The sequence below is a fragment of the Euleptes europaea genome, chromosome 6, assembly GCF_029931775.1.
Source record: "Euleptes europaea isolate rEulEur1 chromosome 6, rEulEur1.hap1, whole genome shotgun sequence".
Classification (NCBI taxonomy): Eukaryota; Metazoa; Chordata; class Lepidosauria; order Squamata; family Sphaerodactylidae; genus Euleptes; species Euleptes europaea.
This window is the reverse complement of record NC_079317.1, coordinates 107339067-107366792: the sequence shown is the minus strand read 5'-3', so window position 1 is coordinate 107366792 and position 27726 is coordinate 107339067. Positions and strand designations below refer to the sequence as shown.

At 43.0% G+C, this 27726-nt stretch overlaps 2 protein-coding genes across 2 annotated transcripts in view; both read left to right on the top strand.

The window, feature by feature from the left end:
- Positions 1–27726, top strand: part of DNAJB2 (DnaJ heat shock protein family (Hsp40) member B2) — a 79807-nt gene that overhangs the window by 27766 nt on the left and 24315 nt on the right. The gene's annotated exons all lie outside the window — the stretch shown is intronic.
- Positions 12632–26030, top strand: LOC130479644 (dnaJ homolog subfamily B member 2-like). Its single transcript, XM_056852038.1, has 9 exons — positions 12632–12679; positions 14083–14183; positions 15058–15254; positions 16594–16653; positions 18291–18407; positions 21357–21461; positions 22393–22495; positions 24569–24639; positions 25504–26030. Exons 1-9 carry the CDS (start codon positions 12632–12634, stop codon positions 26028–26030), a joined length of 1329 nt encoding a protein of 442 aa, XP_056708016.1.

Genomic DNA, 27726 nt, shown 5'->3' with positions numbered 1-27726 from the left:
GTGACGTTGGGCTAGTCACAGCTCTCTTAGAGCTCTCTCAGCCTCACCTACCTCACAGGGTGTCTGTTTTGGGGAGAGGAAGGGAAGGTGATTGTAAGCTGGTTTGATTCTTCCTTAAGTGGTAGAGGAAGTTGGCATATAAAAACCAACTCTTCTTCTTCTTTGCCATTGCAAAGCAACCCTGGTATTCCTTGGCGGTCTCCCATGATTTGGAGATCTTGTCAGATCTCAGAAGCTAAGCAGGGTTGGCCCTGCAAATACTAACCAGGGCCAACCCTGCTTAGCTTCTGAGATCTGACAAGATCAGGCTAGCCTGGGCCATCCAGGTCAGGGTGAACATAGAATACTCAGTAATAAAACTGTTCTCATCCCTTATTCTTAATTAATTTTCTACCCCCTATAGAGCTATTGTCATCTGTGCATTGATGTGAGACTGAGAATCTTACATCCTTTCACTTACCTTCACCACTTTCTCAATTCTCTCATGGTCTACTGGTCATAAAATCTGGCATTCTAATTCAAGGCTGTGGCTTCAATTAGATGAACTTATTCTTAGCTTTGGGTCTATATGGAGAAAGGCAGAACAAAAATTAGTTAAATACATAAAAATATTAAAATTCTTAATTTGTTTAGCTTCCTACCTCACTATTCTACTAAAATAATACTCAAGACAGCTTGCTGATAAATGTTTTTAAAACTAGTACGATAATATAAATATTTCATACTTAAAAACAGCAAAACCCCAGTAGGAGCAAAAATCAGTAATAAAAACAGCCATCAGCTGCGAATTCAGAAGATCAAGAGAAAGCACAAAAGGATGAGTTTCCTGGGCAGGGAGTTCTGAAGACTGGAGGCCACAACTGAAAGAGCCCCTGTCAGGTGAGTTTTATTGTGCTTTTGGTTTTCTTGGTGCAATAGCAGTTCAAAGAAGGATAACTTTGTAATTTTCACTTGCATCAACATGCAGTGGCGAGACCTGGGGAGCAACTGGGCTGATCCTTGAGGATGTGGTTTCTAGTGTTGCACACTTATGCACATCCCTCGTTCTTTTTAAAGACATTGAGCACTGCACCTCCCTTTACAGTTCTTTTATCATAACATTGACATTTCTGCAAGTATACAAATAAAAAAAATTAAAAGGCTGGGAGAGAAAATTGATACAGACTGTTGCTTCTGGTGATGCTGTAGCTGATTTGAATTAAAATGAAGGAAACTGAAGCAGGGAAACCTACTCCTTTAATTTATTTATGGCATTTGTATCTCAATCTTGCTCCAAGGAGCTCAGCATCAGGTTTTCTCCCCACAATAATCCCAAGAAGTAGGTTAGGTTGAGGGATATGACAACCCTATGTGTTTTTCTGATTTTTCAAGCACTGGAATCGGTTCCCCACTGTTTCACACTAAGGAGCAAATACTTTTAACACCAAGTCCTCTTAGTACAATGCATCATGGCATTGAGGTTGTATGGATATGGTTAGATATGTACAATACAGGAAAGATACAAGATGGATGTCTGTTGCAGTGCAGATCTTACAGCACTTTGCATCATGTTGCATTAAATGGCCAATGCTGACATTGCCAAGAACCGCCAAGTTCTTTAACTGGGAGATTTGTTGCCAGAGGATGTTGTGACGGCCACGGCCACAGATGGCTTTAAAGGGGGATCCAATGGATTAATGAGAGACAGGTCCATCAATGGCAGGGATGCCAATTCCAGATTGGGAAATTCCTGGAGATTTGGAGAGGAATTTGGAGAGGAACCCCAGTGGGGTATACTGTCATAAAGTCCACCCTCCAAAGCAACCATTTTGTCCAGGGGAACTGATCTCTGTCATTTGGAGATCACGTATAATTCCAAGAGATTGCCAGGCCCCACCTGAATATTGATAACCCAAACAATGGCTACCAGCCCAAAAGACTAAAGGGAGTATCTATGTTCCGCTTCAGTGAATGTCTGGATACCAGAGTTAGGTGGTAACATCAGGGGAAAGCCTTAGCCCTTATGCTCTGTTTGTTGGCCATAATTCAATGGGAATTTTGTAAATGGGTTTGAGGTACAGTGCTAACCTCTTAATTAGGGTTGCCAGGTCCTACCTGGCCACCGGCGGGAGCTTTTTCAGCACCGTTCTGCCTAGGACGATACGTATGCATCTCACACAGGCTAAAATTAGATCACATTTAAGATGGCTTAAAAATGGGAAGGCCGCTGGAGAGGATGGAATTCCACCTGAGCTTCTTAAAAAACATGAAGACTGGTGGGCCCCGTTCTTGGCAGCCATGTTTACATACATTGACTCCACCGGACATATTTCAAAGGACTGGGGTAGTGCAGTGGTGATTCCTTTTTATAAGAAAGGGAATAGGAAGGACCCCAGTAATTACAGACCGATTAATTTATTAAATATCATTGGGAAGGTCTATGCTAGACACCTGCTGGAAAAGCTTACAGCATGGCTAGACCAGGAGAAGATAATAGTACCGGCTCAGACAGGGTTCACAGAAGGAAGAGGTATGATGGAACACTGCTTAATTTTACAACATCTTATAGAGAAATACAGCTCCAAAAGTGCAAACCTCCCTCTATGCTACCTTTGTGGTTTCAGAGCAGCCTTTGATTCAATCCCTAGGACCCGCCTCTGAATCAAACTAGGAAAATCCTCCATAGATAGGAGGCTTCTTTTTCTTATCCAGGCCTTGCACAGGCATACGTCAATCAGAGTAAGATGTAATAGGAATGGGTGTCTTATTAGATCCCATTCCATCGGTTAAAGGTGTTAGACAAGGCTGTTTGCTTGCCCCTTCGCTGTTTTCATTTTGTCTGTTAAGTGCCGTCAATTCGCTTCCGACTCATGGCAACCCTATGAATCAAAGTCCTCCAAAAGGTCCTATCTTTGACAGCCTTGCTCAGGTCTTGCAAACTGAGGGCTGTGGCTTCCTTGATTGAGTCCGTCCATCTCTTGTTGGGTCTTCCTCTTTTCCTGCTGCCCTCCACTTTTGCTAGCATAATGGTCTTTTACTACAGTGACTCTTGCCTTCTCATAATGTGACCAAAATACGATAGCCTCAGTTTACTCATTTTAGCTTCCAGGGTCCGTTCAGGGTTGCATAAAAGTTGAATAAATTTCAAGTAGAGCCAACGAGCTGGTTAGGTAACAATCCACAGATCAGCTCTTCTATCACCAAAAGAGTACCATTACGCTACGAACTGCTCCAGAGAGTCAAATTGCTAGTCAGCGCTGCATCAGGAAGCGCTTTTTTCATTTTACATAAATAATATAGCAGAATATCTAAGCTCTGAGGACTTGCATTGTCCTAAAATTGCACATCATAGTATCCCTCTACTTCTCTAGGCAGATGATGTTGTGATCTTGTCTCGAACCCAGGTTGGCATGAAAAGAGCGTTGGGGAGACTGGCTGATTTTTGAAAATCTGAATCTCTCACCATAAATTATAAGAAAACTAAAGTGTTAGCCTTTGGGCGCCATAGAAGAAAGGGCAACTGGTCAATAGATGGGAATGGCATAGATCAGGTCAAGTCGTTTAAATATCTAGGTGTAACATTCCAGGCGAATGGGCTCTGAGCAGAACATCATAAACAAGTGGCGCTAACTGCAGAGAGATTCTCCTATAATATACTAAATATTTTCAGGACAAAAGGAGCCTTTTACACTCCCACGGCTCTAAAACTTTTCCAGGCTAAATCAATTCGCCAAATGCTATACAGCACAATCCTAGGCTCAGCTAAATCCCGTTATATGCCACTGGAGAAGGTACAGTCCAAATTTCTTTGGGCGATTTTACAAGTCCCCCGCCTCGTTTCACATTTCTGGGTTCGCCTGGAAACGGGCATGCTAAAAATGGAGGCAAGAATTACCCTAGCCTCAATTTCCCTTTGGTTAAAGGCTCATGAGGCATCAGAGGGATTTTTACCACTGCTTAGTTTGGACAATTATAGATCTAGATGGTGGACGCAGTCTGTAAAAAAAAAAAAGGAGAGTCTTGGTTAAAAGAAAGTGAAGACACTGCACCATGCGCATACCATGCACACAAATCTCCCCACCCCTCAGCTGGCCTACTTCTGCCCGCTGACCAGTAGAGGAGAGACAGGCAACCTGGTGAGTTGGCAGGCAATTGCCCGCCATCACCGGGCAGTTGGGAACCCTACTCTTAATCCTCTGAGGAACTGTGGGGGATTGTCAACAGCTCCTACTTATTCTGGCCACATTTAAGGCCTTTTTTGCATGACCAAAGCATATCCCCAACTACACTTTAGACTTTGTGTGACAGTCCCATAAATCTCTTTTTAGAGCCAATGGCATTATATTCTGTCTGCTTGTAATAGATAACAAAAGTGGGGAAGATAGCCTTGTTAGCTCTAACGTCTCTAAGGAGCAGGTGTGTTAGCTCTAACATTTTTAATCTAATCAGTTGGGTACACATTTCAGTACAGGACAGGAAGATAACACACATTCTGAAGAATTAGCAATAACAACACAAAACATTCTCAAAATGCTGGAGCATTGCTGTAATATGTAGCTTTCCTGCTCTTTGCCACGTAATAATGGCAAAGAGTTCACCATGATATGCTAAAAATGACAAAAAGGAGAGTTCACCTAAACAATCTCTTTTTTCCTGTCAAGCAATGCTGATTCTATGGCCGTAGGCAGATCATGAGAGGGAGGGCATCTTGGCCATCTTCTGGGGGTGTTGGGGAGGGGAGATAGTTATGAATTTCTTGCATTGTGCAGGGGGGTTGGACGATGACCCTGGTGGTCTCTTCCAACTCTATGATTCTATGATTCTAAGTCACATCTGACTTATGGCGACCCCTGGTGGGGTTTTCAAGGGAAGAGACGTTCAGAGGTGGTTTGCCATTGTCTGCCTCCACATTACAACCCTGGTATTCCTTGGAGGTCTCCCATCCAAATACTTGCTAGGGTCAACCCTGTTTAGCATCTGAGATCTGACAAGATCAGGCTAGCCTGGGCTATAAAGAACCTTTAAAATACCCACATACCTATGTAGTGGCTTTTCAAGAAGGTTAATAAAATGGTACAGACATATTCAATCTGTATGCAGAAAATATCATTAGGAAAGCTGGATTAGATTTAGATGAAGATGGAGTGAAAATTGGAAGGAAAATTGGGGTGACGAAATTGGGGAGGGAGGAAAATTAACAATTTGAGATATGCCAATGATACTACATTACTGGCAGAAAATAGCGAAGACTTGAAACGACTACTGCTGAAAGTTAAAAGAGAAAGTGCCAAAGCAGGACTGCAGCTGAACATCATGAAGACAAAAGTAATGACTACAGGAGAATTACACAACTTTAAGGCTGACAATGAGGAAATTGAAATTGTTGAAGACTTTCTATTCCTTGGTTCCATCAGATTGAGACTGGGAAGGGCAGCCATGAAGGAGCTAGAAAAGATTCTTAAGTGTAAGGATGTGTCACTGGCCACCAAGTTTAAATTAATTCATGCCATCATATTCTCTATTACTATGTATGGGTGTGAGAGCTGGACAATGAAGAAAGCTGATAGGAAGAAAGTAGATTCCTTTGAAATGTGGTGTTGGAGGAGAGTGCGATGGATACCCTGGACAGCCAAAAAAAACAAATCAGTGGGTTATAGATCAAATCAAGCCTGAACTGACCCTAGAAGCTAAAATGACTAAATTGAGGCTGTTGTACTTTGGACACATTATGAGAAGACAATCATAATGGAAAAGACAATCATGCTAGGAAAAGTTGAAGGTAGCAGGAAAAGAGGAAGACCCAACAAGAGATGGATTGACTCTATAAAGGAAGCCACAGCCCTCAATTTGCAAGATCTGAGCAAGGCTGTTAAGGATAGGACACTTTGGAGGACCTTGATTCATAGGGTCGCCATGAGTCGGAAGCTACTTGACGGCACTTAACACAGAGAGAGAGACATATTAGGAGAGGGAAAGGAAAAAGGAGCTTGTGGCATTCATTACTAATTCTGTCACAAAGAATATCTAAAATCTTCTTCTTAATTACTGTTTTCATGATAAGAGTCATAAACGGCGAGCAATCACACACTAAAAGGGAAGCCTAAGGTTTACTCCCTGCGTTACAATGTGATTTAACTACATCCACCAAAACTTTAGCCACACACAAAGTCACTTGTCTTCATCTCTTTCAGCACATTCCTGAGATGCCCTGGCGGCCTGCTCCAAAGGCCTTTGGAGGCCGGCAAAGGCCTCTGCCAGTGCAAGGGCCCACAGCGCTGGCATCTGGGCAGCGCACACCGGCGTTTGTGGCCCCAGCCGTGGCAGCGCAGGGCCCGAATGCTGATGGAGCCTGCTGCCAGCATCTGAACGCCGGCAAAGGCCGCAGCGGCGTCCCAGGAGGCGTTCCTGGGGTGTCCCGGCACTGGCCAGGGGGCGGACCGCCGTTATGGCTTGGGAACGCCCCCTTTTCCCTGGCCCTATGGGGGTTGCACGGTTTTTGGGTGCCGGGTGGAGGTTTTGGCCAGGCCGAAACCACCTTAGAAGGCAGCGCCCCTGCGTTGCTTCCTAAGCCCAGCGCAGGCATTCTGGTCAGGAATGCGCTGTTAGTAACCAAGAAGATTTAGCTTCTAGAGAGATAGAAATAAGTGTTCTTGGTATTGTGTAATCACACTGTGCACAATAAACACACACACAGCAGCTGCATCTTGGACAACAACAAAACACACACAAGATTTTGACCTTTTCTGGTGCCACCACAACAAAAGCACAGTCCTGAGGGAAGATGTAAGCCTGTACACAACAAATGAGAATGTATACATTTATGACACACAAAAATGGATGGTGTGCAAAGGACATTCTGATTAATTATCTTGCTTTTTCAAACCCCAGGATCAAAATGCCTTCTGTAATACAAACTCATCTCAAAAACAAACTGCTTTCCTTGGAACTCTGGTCAACTGACTGTTAACTCCCATCTCTTCTGCAGGCTCCCCTTTAAAGTTCATTCTAGGGTTGCCCCTAGCAACCTGGCCCTTAACTTTAGTCTTCCATACTATCTTTTTTATTTTTTAAAAAATTATCTTTAAAATTTACCCTTTGTGCTAGACAATGGGCCTTTTGGATATGTTTAATCAGCTAAAGTAATACAGTATATGGAACTTAGCAATTGCATCTGCCCTGCTTTGAGAGAAGTGACTCTGCCAACTCTACTGTCTCCCCATCATAGAGTTGCCAACCTCCAGGTAGTAGTATTCAAAAACAGCTATTAAGTGCTTACAGGAGGTTAGAATTCAAAATATGGCACTTAAACAAAAGATCCAAATCAGGACAGTCACAATGCAAAACTTGCAGTTAAAGCAATGTATTAGAACATTAGAAACAAAGCCACTTCTAACACAACAAATCCAAGCCGTGTATTGTGGAAGAGAGCTGGCGAAGGACTTGGCTCATAAGATGTAGGTGTGTTAAACAGCCTCGGCCAGAGTGTTCCTAGGTTGTTCTCCTGCCCTTGATCAAATGGAATCACAGGCCTGCTGATTCCAGAAAAGTAATTTGCATTAATAGAAGAGTACAGAGAGAATCACTTGGAAATGGTCCCTGCTTATCTTGGTTGCTGTTTTTTCCCCCAGTATCGCATGAATATTGCACGGAACTTTCAAAAGGCTTGAGAAAGTCTATACGAAATGGAATTTTACCGGATATCCATTGCTACTCTACTCTTGGTTTCTGGTGCTGCATGAAGTGACTGTTTAGCACACTACAGATTACGAACTGAATCTCGCCGAGCGTTGCCGGCATATCCTTAGAAATTATATTAGTAATTGTTTTGGAACTCTGCTCTAACTGTATTTGTTGTGTTAGAAGTGGCTTTGTTTCTAATGTTCTAATACATTGCTTTAACTGCAAGTTTTGCATTGTGACTGACCTGATTTGGATCTTTTGTTTAAGTGCCATATTTTGAATTCTAACCTCCAGGTAGTAGCTGGAGATCTCCTGCTATTACAACTGATCTCCAGACAATAGAGATCAGTTCACCTGGAGAAAATAGCCACTTTGGCAATTGGACTCTATGGCATTGAAGTCCCTCCCTTCCCCAAACCCCTCCCTCCTCAGGCTCCGCCCTAAAAACCTTCTGCTGGTGGCGAAGAGGGACCTGGAAACCCTCTCCCATCCAGATCCCTCCTTGACACTCAGGGACTCCATCTTGTCCATAAGCAGGGAAGGGAGTTTCAAACAGAGTAAGTGCTACAACTTAAGCAATCCCTTCCCTCCCTGCAGTTCAACCACCCCCAATGACAGGTTCTTTGGGGCTGGCTGGGGCCATGCTTTCTGGTTATATGGGAAGCAGGCCTGGGTGTGGCTTTGATGTAGTAAGCAAGAGCAATGTAATGCATTGCAGAGGGTTAAGGATAGCATAAGACAGTGACTGGGTTGACTGGAGTACATCTTCTTTAGAAGATTTGTCCATAACAGGAACTGAAAAAATGGGAAGGGAACCAAATTTATGAGTAGTAATTGGGCTGCAATGAAAGCTGCATATGAGGAAGAGATACATGTACAGGCCTCTCTAACATGGGCTTGCCTAATATTACATCCATTCATCTGGTGCCGCTTGAGGTTTGTTTCTTGATTTCTCCATCATTACATTTTTAGTTAACTCAGCTTCTGATCTGCTTAAGAAAAGTCTAGGTGCTGGGTTTAATGGGTTTTATGTAGCAAGTTTTATCTAGTTTCATCCTTTGTTGCTTATGTATTTTAATGTGTAAGGAAACCAACTCGAAAGGATTATGCTGAAAGAGAAGGCTAATAAATGTTTTAAATTAAATAAATATACAGGAGTCCCAGTTTAGATTTCAGCTGGGGTGGTGGGGGGAGATTTCAGTCTGGGGAAGGTGAGAGAGCAAGATTATCTGCCAAGTTAAAAGTCTCCAATACATTCCTTATAAGACCATGGATGCTTCGGTAAAGAAGATGGCAGAAGACCTCAAAGAAGTTAAGAAGAAAGTGGATACACACGATAAACAACTGGAATTGCTGCAGATGCAAGAGGAATCTACGAAGGACCAATTTGCTTTAATGGATTTGAAAGCCAGAGAGTCTAATCTGCGCCTACGAAATTTATCAGAGGATTGTGGCAGCACCAGAGAATCACTGATTACAACTTTGGCTGGATTATTCAGTATTGGAGAACAAGATTTAGACCACGCCATCAGGAGAATTTATAGGATCCCTTTACCACCCAATATGAAAAGAGCAAAAGCAAGAGATGTTATGATATCCTTTTATGATATAAGGATGAAAGATATAATAATGCAACAGCACTACCAAGATCCAAACGTAATAGAAGGTAATGCTCTGATACTCTTGAAGGATATACCAAGACACCTGATGGTGAAGAGAGGCATGTTTAAAGAATTTGCTACATCTCTGAGGAAAAGTGGAGTTAAATATAGATGGTTGCTACCACAAGGGTTGGCATTTACCTATAAAGACGTGAAATACACAATCACCACAAAAGAAGACGTTGGAAAATTTCTGAGAAAATACAAGAAAGATCTTGTAGGATATACATCAGAGCAGAAATACGATGTATATCCTGTATTCTGTTGGTAAGAGTTAAAATAGGTGGACAAAAGATATTGATAGCAGGGATATATGCTCCAAACGAGGGGAAAGCTCAATTTTATAAGCAATTGTATGATATTTTATTGCAAAATGTAGAACAACAACTATTGTTAATGGAAGACTTTAATGGAGTTATAGACACTACGATAGACAAGAAATCAACTGCAAAGGATGAACGAGAAGGTTGCTTACCAAAAAATTTTTTTCCAATTAACTGAGGAATTTCATATCCAAGACATTTGGAGGACAATGAACACAACAGCAAAAGAATATACTTTTTATTCTGCTAGACATAATTCACACTCCAGAATTGACATGGTATGGGTGAGCAAATCTGTTTTTATCCAATTGAGGAAGGTGCAAATAATCCCGAGAACATTTTCAGATCATAACCCGGTTGCCTTTGAATGGTATACTAGACAAGCATTCAGGTGGAGGCTTAATGATAGGTTACTGAGAGATGAAAAAACAAGAAATGAAATACAGGATATTGTTGAGGATTATTTTCGGATCAATGTGAATGGAGAAGCCAGTTTGAATGTTGTATGGGATGCTTTTAAGGCAGTGCTAAGAGGATATATGATTCAGAAGAATATGGCATGGAAGAAAAAACAATTGCAGCATACGAATGACATTCTTTGGGAATTACAAAACCTAGGAAATTCATTAAGATAAGAGGAGACAAATTGAGACAAAAATCAAAGTAGCTAAACATCAGTTAAATTTGGTGATTATGGAAGAAATGAATAAAAATATGAAAACTGCAAAACAGAGATATTTTGAACATGCAAATAGACCTGGTAAATTTTTGGCAAGTCAATTAAGAGATTCCATGCAGAAAAAGGTAATTAGCAAAATACAAACTACAAAGGGACCGGTTTATATAACAACAGCTATATTGAAAGAATTTGAACTGTTTTATACGAAATTATATCAAAAAGACAATATCGCTGGGGAAAAAATGGATAAATTTTAAAGAAATGTCAAGGTAAATAGACTTTCCTCTGAACAGCAGAGGTTTTTGGATGCACCAATTACAATGGTAGAAATTGAAGAGGCAATAATGAAACAAAAAACAGATAAAACACCAGGCCCAGATGGCATTACAGCTTTATTTTATAGGACATTTAAGGAAAATGTCAAAAATTCTCTTTTACAGGTATGCAATTCAATTTTGGATACAGGACTAGCTCCAGAGACTTGGTCGCATGCTTATATATCATTGATCCATAAGACTGGAAGAGACATGGAAAAGGTGACCAATTATAGGCCAATTTCGCTTCTAAATATGGATTATAAAATCTATGCTTCAATTTTGTCTAATCATTTGAAACAATCCATAATATCTTTGATACATGAAGATCAAGCGGGATTTGTATCTGGATGACAGATAAAAGACAACTTGAGGATATTATTGGATGCGGTTGAATACTATGAGCATAACAATCAACATAAGGCAGCTTTTGTTTTCCTGGATGCAGAGAAAGCATTTTAGAAGCAATGAATTTTGGATCAAGGTTCCGGACAGGAATTGATGCGATATACACTACACAAAAAGCTAAAATATTAGTAAATGAATCAATGTCAGAAAATTGTGAAATACAAAAAGGAACCAGGCAAGGATGTCCGTTATCCCCTTTGCTTTTTATTTTGACCTTGGAAACCTTATGCTGCAAGATTCATGAAACAGAAGTAATCCAGGGCTTAAAAGTCAATAAACAAGAATTTAAACTGAGAGCCTTTGCAGATGATTTATTGCTCATGATGTCTGATCCGAATCAAACCGCTAATCATTTAATGGACTTATTGAAACATTATGGCGAAGTTTCTGGCTTTAAGATAAATCAAGATAAGACTCATGTTTTATTAAAAAACCTTTCTAAAGAAGAACAAAAAGACTTTTTGGTCACGACAGGTTGGGAAAAGACAAATAAGGTGAATTATTTAGGTATTTGGATTACAAATAAAAATAAGGATCTACTGGAGAATAACTATGTGAAACTCTGGGACTCTGTTAAAAGAGATATGATGATTTGGTCCAATAAAAACATTTCATTACTGGGCCGTATTTCAGTAACTCAAATGAACATTTTACCAAGGTTACTCTTTCTACTTCAGAATTTACCGATAGTGGAGCATTCCAAATACTTCGAGGTTTGGAGAAAAGATTTGCTCAACTTTATATGGCAAGGGGAAAAACCTAGAATTGCCTATAAATACTTGGTTGACACTAAAGAAAGAGGAGGATTTGCTTTGCCAAATTTTAAACTTTATGTGGAAGCATCAGTACTAGTGAGGCTAAAAGATTGGATACAATTGAAAAACAATAGACTTTTGGACCTGGAAGGCTTTGACAATAGATACGGATGGCACGGTTACTTATGGTATGACAAATTAAAAATACATAAGGGCTTTCAGCATCATGTGGTTAAATCCTCATTAATAAAAACTTGGCTAAAATATAAACATCTTTTGGAATCTAGAACACCACTATGGATCTCCACGCAAGAGATGTTGACATTGAGACCACTGAGACCAGCACAATTTCTTATTTAGCAAGATTTATTAGTATGGAAGGATAATAAATGTGCCCTTAAAGAATATGGAGAAATGAAGGAATATATTACTTGGCTTCAGTATTATCAATTACAATCTGTATTTACGCAAGATATGAAGTTAGGTTTTGTAAAAGATAAATCACTTTTTCAGCGAATGTCGTTGGATAATAATGAACATTTAATATCAAAAATGTATAAGATGTTATTGACTTTGTATATGGAACAAGACCTTGTTAAACCAACAATGATAACTTGAGCGCAAACTCTGGGACATGATATTCATCTGTATAAATGGGAAAGACTCTGGTCAAAAGACATGAAATATATCTGTTCTCAATCATTGAGAAAGAACATAGGTCAGTCCTACAAACAGTAAGGCCGTTTGGGCCGCTACATCCCGTGCTTCCTTCAAGCACAAGTTGGGATCAGGAACAGTAGAGATCGAGACCTCTTCCGCTCGTGTTCCCGGCATGGATCGGGGCGGATTGGGGCCGCTGTCGGCTCCAGTTGCACCTCAAGTACAGTTAACCCCGCTAACAAGCGGGTCAAGGCTGCTAAATCCTCCTGCGCCAGTCAAACTTCTTCCAACAAACTATCCAGTATACGGAGGTCGTGCTGGGCACTTTGATCTGCGTCGGTGGTCGTCCAGGGGGTCATGTTAGCCAGGCGATGCCACTGAACCCGAATAAGTACAATTAGGTGATTGATCTCCACATCCGTCCGCAGCGCCTCAGCAAGAATGTCATTCAGCAGAGAAGGGTCATCGGGGTACTCGTCCGACGGTCCCAACAGAGGGTACCAAGGTTCAGGACCCTCCAGGGTTTCGGCTAGAAACCCTCTACCCGGGGAGCGCTGTCTCCACTCCCACCCGGGGCTCCAGCCACAGGCAATTCACTCGGAGAGCACGTTCCCTGCTCCCATCCGAGACCCCAGCGAACCCTCCAGGGCTCCAGCCAGGCAGGAAACAAAAATAAAAAATAGAGAGGGGATTCGTGCCAAAATGTGAGCATTTGTCCCCGTGGTAATCCCATAAACAACGTCCACAGACCAGTAGTCCAAAAGAGAGTTGATTTATTAGACAACCTACAGGTATACAGAGCTAACAGGTAAATTGGCACGAATGGGAACTGGTAGCACAGTACAGGGCCTATATGGGAAAGCATTATTCACAACGAGTCATGGCAACCCCCCTCCTAACGAGGAGCCATTCCCACGGGAGATAGCGCTGGAACAGGAATTCAACAGTTAGCAGGCTCGGCCTTGAGATGCACCTGGTGGAACCGAAACCAAAACATTCTCAGTCTGTCAGGCTGCTGAGAGCAGTGGAAAGCAGGCCTGACACTGGGCTATCCAGTTCAGGGCATGCTTTGCCTAGCTCCCAATAATAACCGGGCTGTGGTGTTCTTCACCAACTGTAGTGTCTGAGTTGATTTTTAGGGGAGACCTATGTAGAATACATTACAGTTGTCTAGCCTCAATATTATCATGACATAGATTCAGGTGGCCAGATCGGCCAAGTGAAAATGGGGGGTCATCTTCCGGGCTAAACAAATTTGGAAAAAAGTGGGTTTTGTGGCTGCATTAACTTGCTTCTCCAGGAGTAATGCTGGGTCCAGTGTAACCCCTAAGACTCTTAACTGGACAGCAAGGATCAGCTGAACCCCGTCAAACGATGTCATTTAAGACCTCAGTTCTTCCCACCCAGCATTACTTCTGTCTTGTCTAGGATATAAACTGTGTGTTCCTGACAGCCAGCCCTAACGACAATGAGGCTGCTGTGATCTAAACCAGTTGCAATTTCTGGGTTGTCTTCAAGGGAAGCCCAATATAGGGTGGATTGCAGTAGTGCATCTATGAAGTTACAGAAGCATGGATCATCATTGCAATCCATGTCCCAACAACCACACTGTGTTCTTTTCAGATTTACAGCTGGCCTCTGCACAGAATCAACAGCACCATGGTCGATTACTACCAAGCACTGGGTGTCCCACAAACCGCCTCTTCGGTTGACATTAAAAAGGCGTAAGTAGCCCTTTCTCAGATCTCTTTCACCACATTCAGTACCATTGTATTATACCAAGAACTAAAAGCATTCTTTGCTGTTCCCAGTGATCTGTTGCAGCGCGTGGGGGGGAATAAGAGAGAGAGACAAATGCTACGTTTTGTCATTCTGTGGCTGTGGAAACGTTGCCTCGGACTGCCCAAGATTGTTAGTTTAACAGTGCAGAGTTACTCTAGTGACTAGGCTGATCCTGCATTAAGCAGGGGGTTGGACTAGATGGCCTGTATGGCCCTTTCCAACTCTATGAATCTATGATTCTATGTAGGAGTAAAGCTGATAAAGACATTGTAGTTCAAATCAAGCACCAGAAATTTTCCCTGGAAGACAACACAGAGCCAGTACAGTCACTAGAGCACTGATCCAATGTGCTCTCTGATCCACCACAGCAAGGAAGTAAATAGTAGTGTTTTGTATCAACTGATTTTTTCAACTGATCAAGGTCAGCCAAACATAGAAAGCATTACAGTAGCCCAGACTTGAGGTTATGAAGACACAAGTGACTGTTGCCATGCTAAACAAACTGCTTCGCGCTACTTGAGTACCAATTCAAGAACATCATGGGGCTTGAATGTGCACTGTAGCATATCCAGTATACACCCTGTCCCTAAATTAGAATAAAATCCTCCTCTTGGGTAAGGGCTCACTCAGAGGGATTCAGCAATCTGAAAAACTGGGATTAGGAACATCCCCTCCAAATCTGATTAATTTTGCTGTCAAGGAATAAATATCCCAGTAGGAAGGCAGGGCTCCCACTGTTGGTATCGTTTGAGTGTGGTGATGGTTTATTGTAATGGTAAGGCTACAGTCAGGTTTCTTTCCCCTGGAATATTGCAGGTACAGAAAAAATGCACTGAAATGGCACCCAGATAAAAACCCAGGGAATAAGGAATGTGCTGAGAAGAGGTTCAAGGAGATAGCAGAAGCCTATGAGGTGCTATCGGACAGTAAGAGATCAGCTCCTTTTCTCCTTTCACATTTTTTTGCAGGAATTCCAGGAACTCATATATCTGAGAAACGTCCAGTGTGCTCTCGTTCCCTACTTTTGTTCAGCAGCATTGTCGTTTGTACAGATATGCTTCATGACCTCTTGCTCGCTCTGCTATAAGATCTTATTTCTGCAGGTCATGGAAATGATGACTAGCCCAGAATGAGTGGTGGCCGGCCGACATCAGAGATCTTTGAGTGGAGCAGATTGTTTAGATCTGTTCCAATCTGGTTTCAGGCCTGGTTATGGGACTGAAATGGCCTTGGTTGCTCTGGTGGATGACATCTACTGGAAGATGGATGAGGGAGTGAGACCCTGTTAATTCTCCTGAACCTCTCCGTGGCTTTTGATGCCATTGATCACGGTATCCTTCTGGATCGCCTTTTGGGACTGGGAGGCACAATTCTGTGGTGGTTCCAGTCCTACCTCGAGAGCAAGTTTCCAAGTGTGGTGCTATGTAAAACTGCTGGGAGAGGTCATAGAGAGGTTTGGACTGAGCTGCCACCAACAGGCCAATGACACTCAGCTCTATTTTGCCCTACCAGGGGGCCATATCACGCCAGTCTTGTTCCACCTATAATGGCTTCCTACCTGCTCATTTGGTCAACCTTGGAGGCCCTGCTTCAGCTGCCCCTGCCATTTGAGGGTAGATGGGTGATGACCTGAGAAGAGGCTTCTCTGTTATGGCACCAAAACTTTGGAACACTCTCCCCAGGGAGAGTCATCTGTTTTCTTCTATTGGTGTCTTTGACCAGTAGGTGAAAACTTTTTTGTTTCTACTGGCATACCCCAAGGGTTGCCTGGTCTGGCTTGGAAAATACCTGGAGATTTTAGGGGTGGAGCCTGAGGAGGGTGCAGTTTGGGGAGGGGCAGGACTTCAATGGGGCATAATGCCATAGAGCCCACCTTCCAAAGCAGCCATTTTCTCTAGTTGAACTGATATCTGTTGCCTGGAGATCAGTTATAATAGCAGGAGATCTCCTGCCACCACCTGGAGGTTGGCAACCCTACATACCCCAATAACAGTTTTTGATTCTCCGTCTCATGTTGTTTGCTTATGTGTTTTAATTTTATCTTTTAATGGTATTTTAATTGTTTAAATGTTTTAATATTTCCCCACTTTGTGGACCCTGATTGGGTGTAAAGGTGGCATAAAAATGTTTTAAATAAGTAAATAAATTACAATCTACTCACTATAAATTCTATTCAGTCTCCACCTCATTCACATTTCCTCCCATTAGACTGGCTTATTGCTAAGCTTTCCTTCTTTCACTCCCTTTCTCTTGATAAGGAGAGAATGGGAACAGTGCTGCTGAATGCTTATATAATCAATAAAAACTTGATTAAAATTCAGGGTTCGTTATCTTCTTCCTACTCCCTTCCAGATTATAAACGTGATCTTTATGACCTCTACGGCATTGAAGGACTTATAGGTGCAAGTACAGGTAAGTGCCAGATTCAAAGGAATTGTTATGCAGGGACACAATCCCTGTGATTGCAGGGATTGCAGCCCTTCCTGAAGCAGGGTAGTTAGTCAACCAAAACAATATGAATTTTTAAAAACCTGTGAAAACCATGGGGTTTCACAGGGCTACGCCACCTATTTTGCAGACGCAACTCTACACCTGCAAAATGGCACATTCCCGGGGCAAAGGCATTTTGGAAGCTGCCTGAAGGCAGCTCCGCCCCTGGGAATGCCCCCCTGGAAGCCAGCCCAAGCACTCGCAGTAGAAAAATGCAGTTGGGGAGGCACTTGCCAGCACACAAGGCTTGCGCTGCTGCGTTGCTTCCTGGAGCTGGCATAAGTCGCCCTGTGCTGGCATCCATGCCACTTTGCACAGTGCAAGTGGCATGGACACCGGTGGTGGGGTCATTCCGGCTCCTAAGTGCCCCCTCTTCAGGATTGCATGGATAATCTCTGTGTATGTATGGGATGCACTTACTTCTGAGTTGTTTTCATTGTTAGTATGAACAAACTAGTGGGGACTCTGCCTCACACCCTGAAAGCCGGTGAATTTTGTTCAGCACCACGGGCTGCAGGCCAACCCGACATCATTCATCTGGAATTTTTCTTTCCTGCTGGACAGCGGCATAACAAAGATGTCTGGGCCCTGGTGCAAGGCATATTTTTGGAACTGCTCTGCATACACCCACTTTTTGGGTGCATGTAAAGAAAGTGATTATTTCAAAATGATGTTCGTATTCGATAGTATTCCGTTTTCCTCTTCTGCCCCCCACAAATTTTCAACAGAAATGTGTGATATCAAAGTTATTTATTTATTTAACTTCATTTATTTACATATAAATCATCTTACTTACCCAAAGTTGAGTTGACAGAACCTCCCTTTGTATCTTCTTGTTGGCAAATACCTTTGTTTTCCTGTCAAAATCCACTATTTTTGTACACTCTTGCTGAATGTTATCCTGTCCGCCTCTCTGAGACAGCAAAAGGGCGCTCCCAGTGGTTGGAAAGAATCATGGCAGGATGGGGACTGCAATTAATAAAACTACACTGGGAGTGTTCAGTTAGGGAGGGGGAAACCTGAATAAACCTGGCACAGCAGTTGTGCATAGCAATAGCTTGTGGAAGCCACTCCACCTTGTCCTATGGGCCCTATACCATTGCTGCTGGAGGCAGAACTTTCATTGTATTATAAATTACCCTGATGAAGAATCAGTTGGCTCAAAATGCGGCTAATGGTATTTCCATCTTGAGTGATAAACTCTTCTCTGTATCCCTGACATGCCATTTTTGCTATACATTTACTTTGGTGGCTTCCTTCTTGTTTGACCTCTGTTCTTAAAAGATGCATGCAGGGAGCCTGCCCTTTTAATAAAGTGGAATAAAGCATCTTGAGAATCATGGTTTTCCTAAGTTGTAATCACGTTCATGTGACTAGGGCTCCTTCCCCATCTATCAGCGACCTTTTCTTTTTGGCTCAGTAGCCTGCTTTGGGCAAAGGAATAATTGTCTGAAAAATTGTCCTCCCCCCTTTACCTCTTTCTTCCCACCCTTAAAGGCACAATGGCTTGCTGAAACTATGTGGCCCGAACATAAGATATCTGATTTGTTTCTTGAAAGGAACTGATCATTATCAGAGCACAGGCGAGACTCCTGACTTCATGTTCACCTTTCGTGATGCTGATGAGGTCTTCAGGGAATTCTTTGGGGAACAAGATCCTTTCACAGAACTCTTTGGTATGTGCTAGCACTTGGAGGGAAATGAAGAACGCATACGACACACAGTCTGACATAGGTGAAGCTAGGCCAATTTGCAGCAGCTCCCTAATAGTGAAGACAAAGGTCTTCACCAGCTGTATCATCACTGGGGATGCCAGGGACTGAGTCTAGGATTTTTAGCATGCTCATTACTAGCATGTTCAGCTAAAGCCCTACTCATTGTTCTATATATCTCTGAAATTGTTTGCTCTGCATTTCCTCAAAACCACAGCAGATTTTATTTTGGCTTCCATATGACATTGCCATACTTTGCCAAATGTTGAGGTTTTCCCTGGCTCCACTGTGGCTTTCTTCCAACTTGCTTTGGCATGAGCGTTCCTAAAAGATCATAACCAAAGTGAGTTTTGGGAAAGTGTATATGGGGAGATACAGATTTCTGCACCTCCCTTTCTATGTGCCATTCCTCACAACAACCACTAGCAGGTTTTTTGAGGTGTATATTAAAACACTATAGCAATATAGCATCAAGTGATTAAAAAAAAAACCTGGCAAAAACCTTCCTGCGGGTGGTGGAGGGGTGTGTGTGTGTGTGGGGGGGAGTGGCAAGTAGGAGGGGAAAGCACAAAGAAAATTTCAGTCCAGAGACTGTTTTGTCATTGTGACTGTCTTTGCAACTATAGAGGCAATGACAGGAGAAACAGAAATTGTCCACATGCAGAAACAACATAAGAGTACAATTGGCAAGGAGTTACCACTAGCTGGTCCAAAGTCAAGCAAATAAATACTCCCACTTTAGAGATGGGGAGCAGAGGCTTACACACTGCGGCTTTCTCGAGGAGGTTGTTTGTGACTGGGCACATGGCTTTGAACGCAGGTCTAGACATCTAGAGTTTAGACCGTGCTGGATACTACTGTCAGAAACCCAGGAAATGGAGCAGGGTTGCTAAACCTTAGAGGCTACAACTTGCCTATCATACATGCAGAAAATGCCAAGGGACCCACCTAATTCCGAAGCCTGGAAGGAAAGGTAAACTTGAAAGATAAGGGTGGAAACTTGGGCTGTTTCCACACAGATGTTTTGCTCCATCTTTGCTTCCTTACAACAGCATTGTTTTCAGGAGCATCTTCATGATGCCATAGGAAGTGTTTCCATATTTTCCCCTGCTTTGCTGCAATGTTTCCCCAGCCTGGTTTGTTACAATCTTTTGGGAAAGATCACAGTCAAAGCACCTTTGGATGCCATGTGGTTGAGAAGGGGTGCCTTTTTGCAGCTTCTAAGCACATGGGGTCATTTTCCTTACCTCAGCCCCCCGCAACTGCCATTTCCTCCACAAACACTGGAGGGCTTTAAAAAAACAGTAATGGTCAGATTGCCTTGGGCAGCCAGTTCAACCATGGGATCAATTCCTAGTACTCCAGTGGTTCTAGTTAATGTTTTTGTGTGTGTTGATTCAAAGCATTTTGTGTGGAACGATTCAAATTGTGTGCTTGAATTTCTGGGTTCAAGACTACGGGATCCTGACAATAACCATGAACCTACACGACAGTCCTATTAGCAACAGTTTTAAACCCTTTCATGACTGTACAAATGCATACAAGTTCATGAGATAAATAGCTCTTAGAGAGGCTAACAGATGAAGCTTGAGGATATGTTGTTTCTCTACTTTCTATGCAGATTTATAGTTAGTACAATCTATAGGAGTGTGCAGGAAAAAAAAAATTCAGGAAAATTCGGATTTGTGTATATTGGACCCAAAATTTTCAGGGTTCCCAATTTTCCTGAATACCCATAGCGGTATGGTTTTTATCAGAAATGCCAAAAAAAAATTCAGCTCCATTATAGCTTACAAGGAATCTTTCCAGGGCGGTTCGGCGGTGGGCTGTTTTTAAGGTAGAGGCACCAAATTTTCAGCATAGCTTCTGGTGACTCTCCTTACAACCCCCTCCTCCAGCTATGGTTAATATTGAGTCAGGGAGTCCAATTTTATGGGCCCCCAAATGGAGGGAAAATGGGACCCCCTAAAATTGGATCCCCTGACCCAATCTTTACCAAAATTGAGGGTTCATGTATGGAGAGTCACCAGCAGCTATGCTGAAAATTTGGTGCTTCTCCTTAAAAAACAAGAGCTCTAGAAAGAGCCCCCCCCCCCCAGAGCTCTAGAAAGATTTCCCATAGGCTACAAAGGAGCTGAAGGGGTGGGATTTAAATCCAAGTGCCCCCACTTTTTTTATATGGGTTTCTAGTGTTGTAGCTAGTGATCCCAAAATGTTTCTGGGGGGGGGGGGATTTGGGCTTTTTCGCGATCGGGATTACCAGCTAGTTTAAAAAGCCATTCTTTTCTTGTTTGACTTGACTTACCGCTACGCTTACCACTGCATAGGACATATAACTTTGGAAATGTGGGTAGAAAAGAACAGAGGAAGGGTGCCAGGCCTCCTTACATATAGGTTCCTCTCTAATCTTGCAGTCCAACTAAAAGATCCTGCTTTGTTTCCCGTTCCTGGAATGTTACAGAGGATTTTCTTCTTCCCTTCCAGATACAGAATAATTGTCCATTTGTATCGTTGAATTGTAAAGCACAATTTACTGAAATAAGTTTATCCATCCTCAGGTATCCTAGTGAACTGGTCCGTGTATTATTATTTTTTGCATTTATGCCATGCTGTCTTCCTCCCCAATGAGGATCCAAAGTGGCTTACATAATTCCTCCATTTAGTCCTCACAACAGCCCTTTAAGTTAAGTTCGGCTGCGACTGTATGATTGGCCCAAGGTCCCCCAGTAAGTTTCTTTGGCAGAGTGGGGAGTTGGGATTTGAACCTGGGTCTGCCAGATCCTAGCCCAACACTCTAACCATTTCAGTACACTGACTCTCAATTATTAATTTTATGATTACATTGTACATTGTGACATTAAATGTGATTTCCATTGTCAGAGCACATCTAATAAGTCTATCCCTGTTTTCCAGATGACTTTTCTCCATTTGTAGATCAGGATGACGGTATGTCTCAGTTGATCATGCCTGGAGGTGTCACCTACTCCTATTACTCCCATACTTCCCCGGGCCAGACAGGTAAGGGTATGCATTGCCCATTGTAGAACCCTGTGACAATCTATCTCACACTATTTCTACATGTACATTGCAGCCATTGCCAGAAGCTGTCTTCTGTGATTTTCAGTCTTTAGTTTCTACTTTTTTGGAGGGTCCCGGCTTCTTCTGTTTCTATCAGCTCATAATAACTCATCTCTGCTTTTCAAAAACGTGAAGAGCATTTGCTCCTATTAAATTTATACCTGCCCGCTTCTTTTGCTGTGACTCATAGCTCAGGAAGGCCTCTACTGGGTTTCTTGTGGCCTGTTAGTTGCATATGTAGAAGAAGAAGAGTTGGTATTTGTATGCTGATTTTCTCTACCTTTTAAGGAGAAACAAACCGACTTACAGTCTCCTTCCCTTCCTCTCCCCACAACAGACACCTTGTCCATTTTTGCATGGTAATTAGCATCGCATTCCAGGCAGAAGTGCCCCGCATATGTTTTTGAATTTTGCATGCTGAACCTTCATTCCGTAAGTGACTGCGAAGCCGGGGCATACCTGCTTCGCATTACAAAAGAGCCCATTTAACTCGACCTTTGGTGTTTGCTGCGAAGAATCTCCCTCAAGGAACAACTCAAAACAACAGAGATGGTTTAGCTATGTATATGCTAATGGATATACAAACAGGAACAAAGGAGCAGGCGAGTGGGGGAAGTGGAACTTCTTTTGCATCAGAACCATGAAAAGGCATTTTTAAAGTCACATTTTAAAAGAGCTTTGAGCGAGCATCAAAATTGACCATGCAAAAATGGCCCTTATGAGATAAGTGGGGCTGAGAGAGCTCTAAAAGAACTGTAACTAGCCCAAGGTCACCCGGCTGGCTTCATGCGGAGGAGCGAGGAATCAAACCTGGTTCTGCAGATTAGAGTCCATCGCTGGCTCTCAGTGATGATGCTCTCCTGTTTTCTAGACTTCTTCACTACCTTTGGACCCGGTGCTGAAATGGGAATTGGCTTCAATTCCATCGCTACAACTACCAAGTACATCAATGGCAAGCGCATAACTACCAGGAGGTGAGGTGACAGGATGGGTCCCGTGACCCAGGCTACTGTGTCTCATAATCACACTGCAAGTGTGGGCCTCTCTTTGGTCTGTGTGGTCTACAGATGACAGCATCTAAAAGCCAGAGGAGTCATCTAGCACAGCCTGCCCCCTTACTAATGGACAAAGACACCTGGGTGGGGCTCTACATAAAGCTTCTTCCAGCCAACCCAATCTTTTTTTGACTAGTGTCCAAGGGTGAAAGTTCTCTGGCCTCTACAGGGACCCTGTGGTTCCTTTCATTGTTGAATTCTTATGACAGGAAGTATTGCACAGAAGCCTTAAACCAATTTGTATTTAAATAGATCTGTAATGTGAATGTAAAACCTACAGTAGCTGGAATGGCCATTTGAGTTCTCTTCTGCAATTTGTCTCTCATTAACTGCAGTTATTTTATTTTATTCAGTTTATACCCTGCCCTCCCCTGGCAAATGCCGAGTTCAGGGTGGCTTCCAACAAATCACAGTCAATCATTACAAAAATTCATTCCAGCAACAATTCTAACAAAAACTCTTCTAATCACTAATATTGCTTCTAACTAAAATCAACAGGTCTACTTCTTTGTAACAATATGGTGCCTTCAGCATTGCGCTCAGATATCATTTCAGGAGGGATGAAGGATAAATAGTGGGAGAGAAGCACGAAGTCACTTTTTAGTCTTATGGGTAGAAAATTCTTCCTAGTACTTAGACTAAATCTACTTCCCTTTGTTTTGGTCTTGTACCTCAATTTTCTTTCTGAGAGTGTTTTTAATAATTAAAACTGTCATCATGTTTTTCCCTTTCAACTTTTAAACTTCTTTTGATGAGGCCAGATATCTTTAAGCTCGTCTTCATGATTTGTATCCAAGACCTCCTTGCAACATGTTTCTGAATCTTTGTGATTTTTTTGTAACTTGCAGTGTCCAGAATGAAACACCATAATGAAAATGAAGCTTATCATTTTGGGTAGAGGGTAACACAGAATTTTGGGTAGAGGGTAACACAGAATTTGCACTTGTTAAATTTCCATTTTCTTTCTGCTCATCTTTCACTGTTTTTGAGATATTTCTGAATTTACATCTCTAGAATGTTTGAAGCCCTTCCCCCATTTTTTATAACCTACAACTACGGTATGTTAACTACTTTATTCACTCCTATGTGCAAAACATTGATGAAGGTACTGAATGATACACTGATGCTCAAAGAATAATTCTTACCTATGACCCTTTTAATATTATCATTAACGAGTATTTTAAATTACACAATTTATTTCTAGAGATTTGTAGCCTGGCCCCGCCCATGATATCTAAGAACTGGGGAAGCCCATTACTGAAGTGGGGGTAGATTTACGGCAGCCAAGAGTAGTGCAAACACACCTCCTCCTCAGAGGTTTCCCAGCTGCTGCTGAGGCAAAAAAAAGTATTTAAAAAACCACAACAGAAAAAAGGGGGAAATGTCCCATTGCCAGTGGCGGACTTACATTTTTGGGACCCTGAAACTTGAACTGTTATGGGGGGCTCCTTCGCAACGAGCAAAAATAGGGCACACCAGCGCGGGTTTTCCCTTCCAGGAAATCCCTGCCGGCACGGCTGCACTGGTGGTGGTTCCTGGGCACCGGTGTGTTTGCCCCCACACTGCTGTAGGTGCCACTTTATTCCATGATAAAGTGGCACCTACTACAGTGTGGGGTCATGCTGGCTCCTAATCAGCTCCCCCCTTCAGGAATGGGCTCTTAATGTATTTTTAAAAATCCACTGAAAACAAGTTGATAGTAATTACATTAAAAACTTTCACCTCATGTCACCTGAACACTAACCATCAAAAGCCAGCACATAAAGATATGTCTTTCAATGTTTCTGAGGGATACTGGAATTTCGACAATACGGCGAGCTTCCAGGAGGAGGGAGGTTCCATAATGGTGTGTGTGTGTGTGGGGGGGGGCAGTCATGAAGGATGCTTCTGTGTGGATATGTGGGAAGTGATGGCATGCTTGGCTGACAAGAATGCAGTGTGGCAAGTGCTTCACATCATGCAGCTGAAGAAACTGTCTGACATATTTTGCAGAATTTTTGAGAACAGACAGGAGAAGGTGGAGATTAATGAGGACGGGGAGCTCAAAGTGGCAGAAGTGCATGGTAAGAAACAGAATTTGGGGAGCATGAGAGACATGTCCTGCGATAAGAGGCCCAGTCTAAAAAGGATCTTGGTATGAGCTCTCTTAACTTGGAATAGCTTAAGGTGGACCATCTCTGAGACAACCACTTAATACCTCTTTTGCTCTTTCCTGGTTTGACCATTATGCCTGATCAGGTATAAATCACTCCAGATTAGGGTGATCCCTGGAGTGAGGACAGCATGCTACTAGCTTATGTACTGTCATTAATACAAGGGATAGAATATTTGGGGGAAGGTTTTAGTTAGTTAGTACATGTTTCTTCCGCCCTGACCTGGATGGCCCAGGCTAGCCTGATCTCGTCAGACCTCAGAAGCTAAGCAGGATTAGTATTTGGATGGGAGACCACCAGGGAAGACCAGGGTTGCTGTGCAGAGGAAGGCACTGGCAAACCACCTGTTAGTCACTTGCCATGAAAACCCCAAAAAGGGGTTGCCATAAGTCGGCTGCGACTTGATGGCACTTTACACACACACACACACACACACACACACACACACACACACGTTTCTTCCATACTACACTAATTCAGAGGTCTGATAGTCAGGATTCCCTTCTCGCACTGAATGTAGACCTTGGGTCAAGATTGTGGATGCATCACTGACGAGGAGGAGCTCCCTGTTCTATGCTGCCTCTATTCAGATGCTAAAGAACCCTCACACCCTCTCATCCTTATGTAAATCCCACTGCTACAAGCTTTGCAGTGCTGCACCAAGACCAAATACAAGGCCCTCCTTAGACGTGGCTGGAGTGGGCCTACAGGAGTGGGCGGCTGCAGGGAGCCTCCCGTGCCTTGCTATCTCTTCCCTCCCCCTTTGCTTTTCAGGCCGTGGCAACAACATGAAGGCCAGAGAGGAACAAATCAGCCAGGAGCAGCCAGAGGTCCTGAGCTCTGCTATTGACATCCTGGTTCCAGTGCGCTCGCAAAGTGCTGAGTCCGCTCGTGTCTACCCTGAGGATGATGACAAGGACCTGCACCGGGCCATGGCTTACAGTCGGTCTGAGATGGAGAATGTGGGGGCGCACCCAGTTAATCCCCACAGCCTTAAGAAGAGGCGAGGCAGTACTCGGCGGGCACACAAAAGAATACTAGGACCCAGTGAGGAAGTGGGTGGTCCTTTGGTCTCTTGCACCATGGCCATCAGAGCTAAAAGTCCAGGTGGGGGAGACAACAAGAAGGGAACAGAGGACAAGGTGGCTGAAGGACCAAAGGCAGGAGGCAGCACAGGAGCACCAAGGAGTCGTCTTGTGCGCGAGGAGAATGATTCTGCTCTTAGGGGCATCCAGTGTGTCATTCCTGAGATAGTTCCTGCCCGCAGAGATAGGGAATCTGTCATGTGCATCATTCTCTGAGCCCCAAAATACAAGAGCAATGAGTGTCCAATAAAGGTCACAGTCTGGCTGTTAGTCTCCACAATTGTGTTATTCACTGGGGAACGACAGGTTTGCCCATGGGGTTGGAGCAGCAGGTACTATCAGGCTCAGTTGCATGTAATTTGAATAATTTATTTACATCCCAGAAGTTGACTTTTCTAAGAGCAGAAATGTAAAGGCTGGCCCTCATAGAAAGGGCGCAGGTAGAACAGTCATTAAACCAGGAAAGCAGAGGAGCTTTAAGCATCAGTAATGGCCTGATATATGGCAAGGAATCAATATGACTGGAAGCACCGCTTAGTTTATGAGGTTGGTAAGAGCTGGAGGGATCAAAAGCACAACTTGTTGAACTTCCTGCCACAAACCAGAACTATCCTTCTAACAGTTCTCTCCCAAATCAACTCACCCAATCCCAGGCCACTGTACCACAAACAGCAAGCAGGGCAAATACCTCCAAATGTGACTCAGACAAGGGATTCCAGACAGATATGCCAAGTCCAAACCAGGAAAAGGTTTCCATACAAAAATGACTTAGTTAAAAGAAGAAAGGAAAATTCCATCAAGCTATGGCTTCTCTTGTTACTGTAGTGGGGAAATTCTGGTTTCTCTGCATCTCTTTATAAAAATTCTTCTTTTAGAATCTGAGTTTGGCATTGGGCTCCAGTTAAGATTCATGAGAACAGAAGTTCATCCCTCACGCGTTCAAGTCATGAACACGGCGAGATTATTTGCTCCCACTTGTTCCAGGGAGATTGTTCCAAAGAAGAACAGTGCAGCAGATCAGGCCTAGATGAAAGCCGCACCCTTTGACCCAAATACAGAGAGAGAGAGAGAGAGAGAGAGAAAGAGAGAGAGGTGCTTTGCACATGTGCAAAGGTTCAGAATCAGCCTGTACATTAAGATAAATACAGTCCTGTCTAATTATGGTATAAATAGCTGACATATCACACCAGCAGAACAGCCAACCAGTTGAACCAGTTGATTTAAGTTTTATTCTCCAGTATACCCTGGAATGCAAGTACTAGCATCTGGAAAAGGTGCTCCTAGTTTCACTTCCATCCATGAGAAATGACTAACACTTAAATGGGTAACAAAGCTATCAATGGCTGTGCAGACTTAGCTGGCTCCTCAGCAGCAGTGCCTGAAAGGGCTGAGTCACGGCAGCTGGCTTCTCCCATCCATTTATCGTTTTTTTTGCTCTTTCCTGCAGTTTCGGTATCATGTCTCAATCTTGTTGCTACCCACCAGCTTCCAGCAGTTGATTTTCTGGTATTTTTCTCAGCTGAGCTACTACTTCCAGGGTATGCCATTTCTGGAGTATCTTCCAACCAGTAACCCCCTTACATGCCTTTTCATGTAAATACAGTTTCTGTAACATGAAATGAAAGGGTTACAAACCTATCGGGAGAGGGCATTCTCTTACCTGGAATATTAGATTTATCGGAGCTGTTTGCAGTTTCTTGGTGGAAAGAGAAAGACACTCTGCATATTTAAAAACCATCTCTCCATTATTTCTTTAGCTGTTTCAGGGATAAGCACTGGCACTGAAAATAGGGTGCAACTCCTAAAGACCCTTGATTTGAAATGAAATCATTTGGAGGGGGGGGGGTTCTCCTAATCTGATCCTGACACGGCAAGGGGTCTGTTGCCACACTTTCAAGTGCAAAGATTTCTC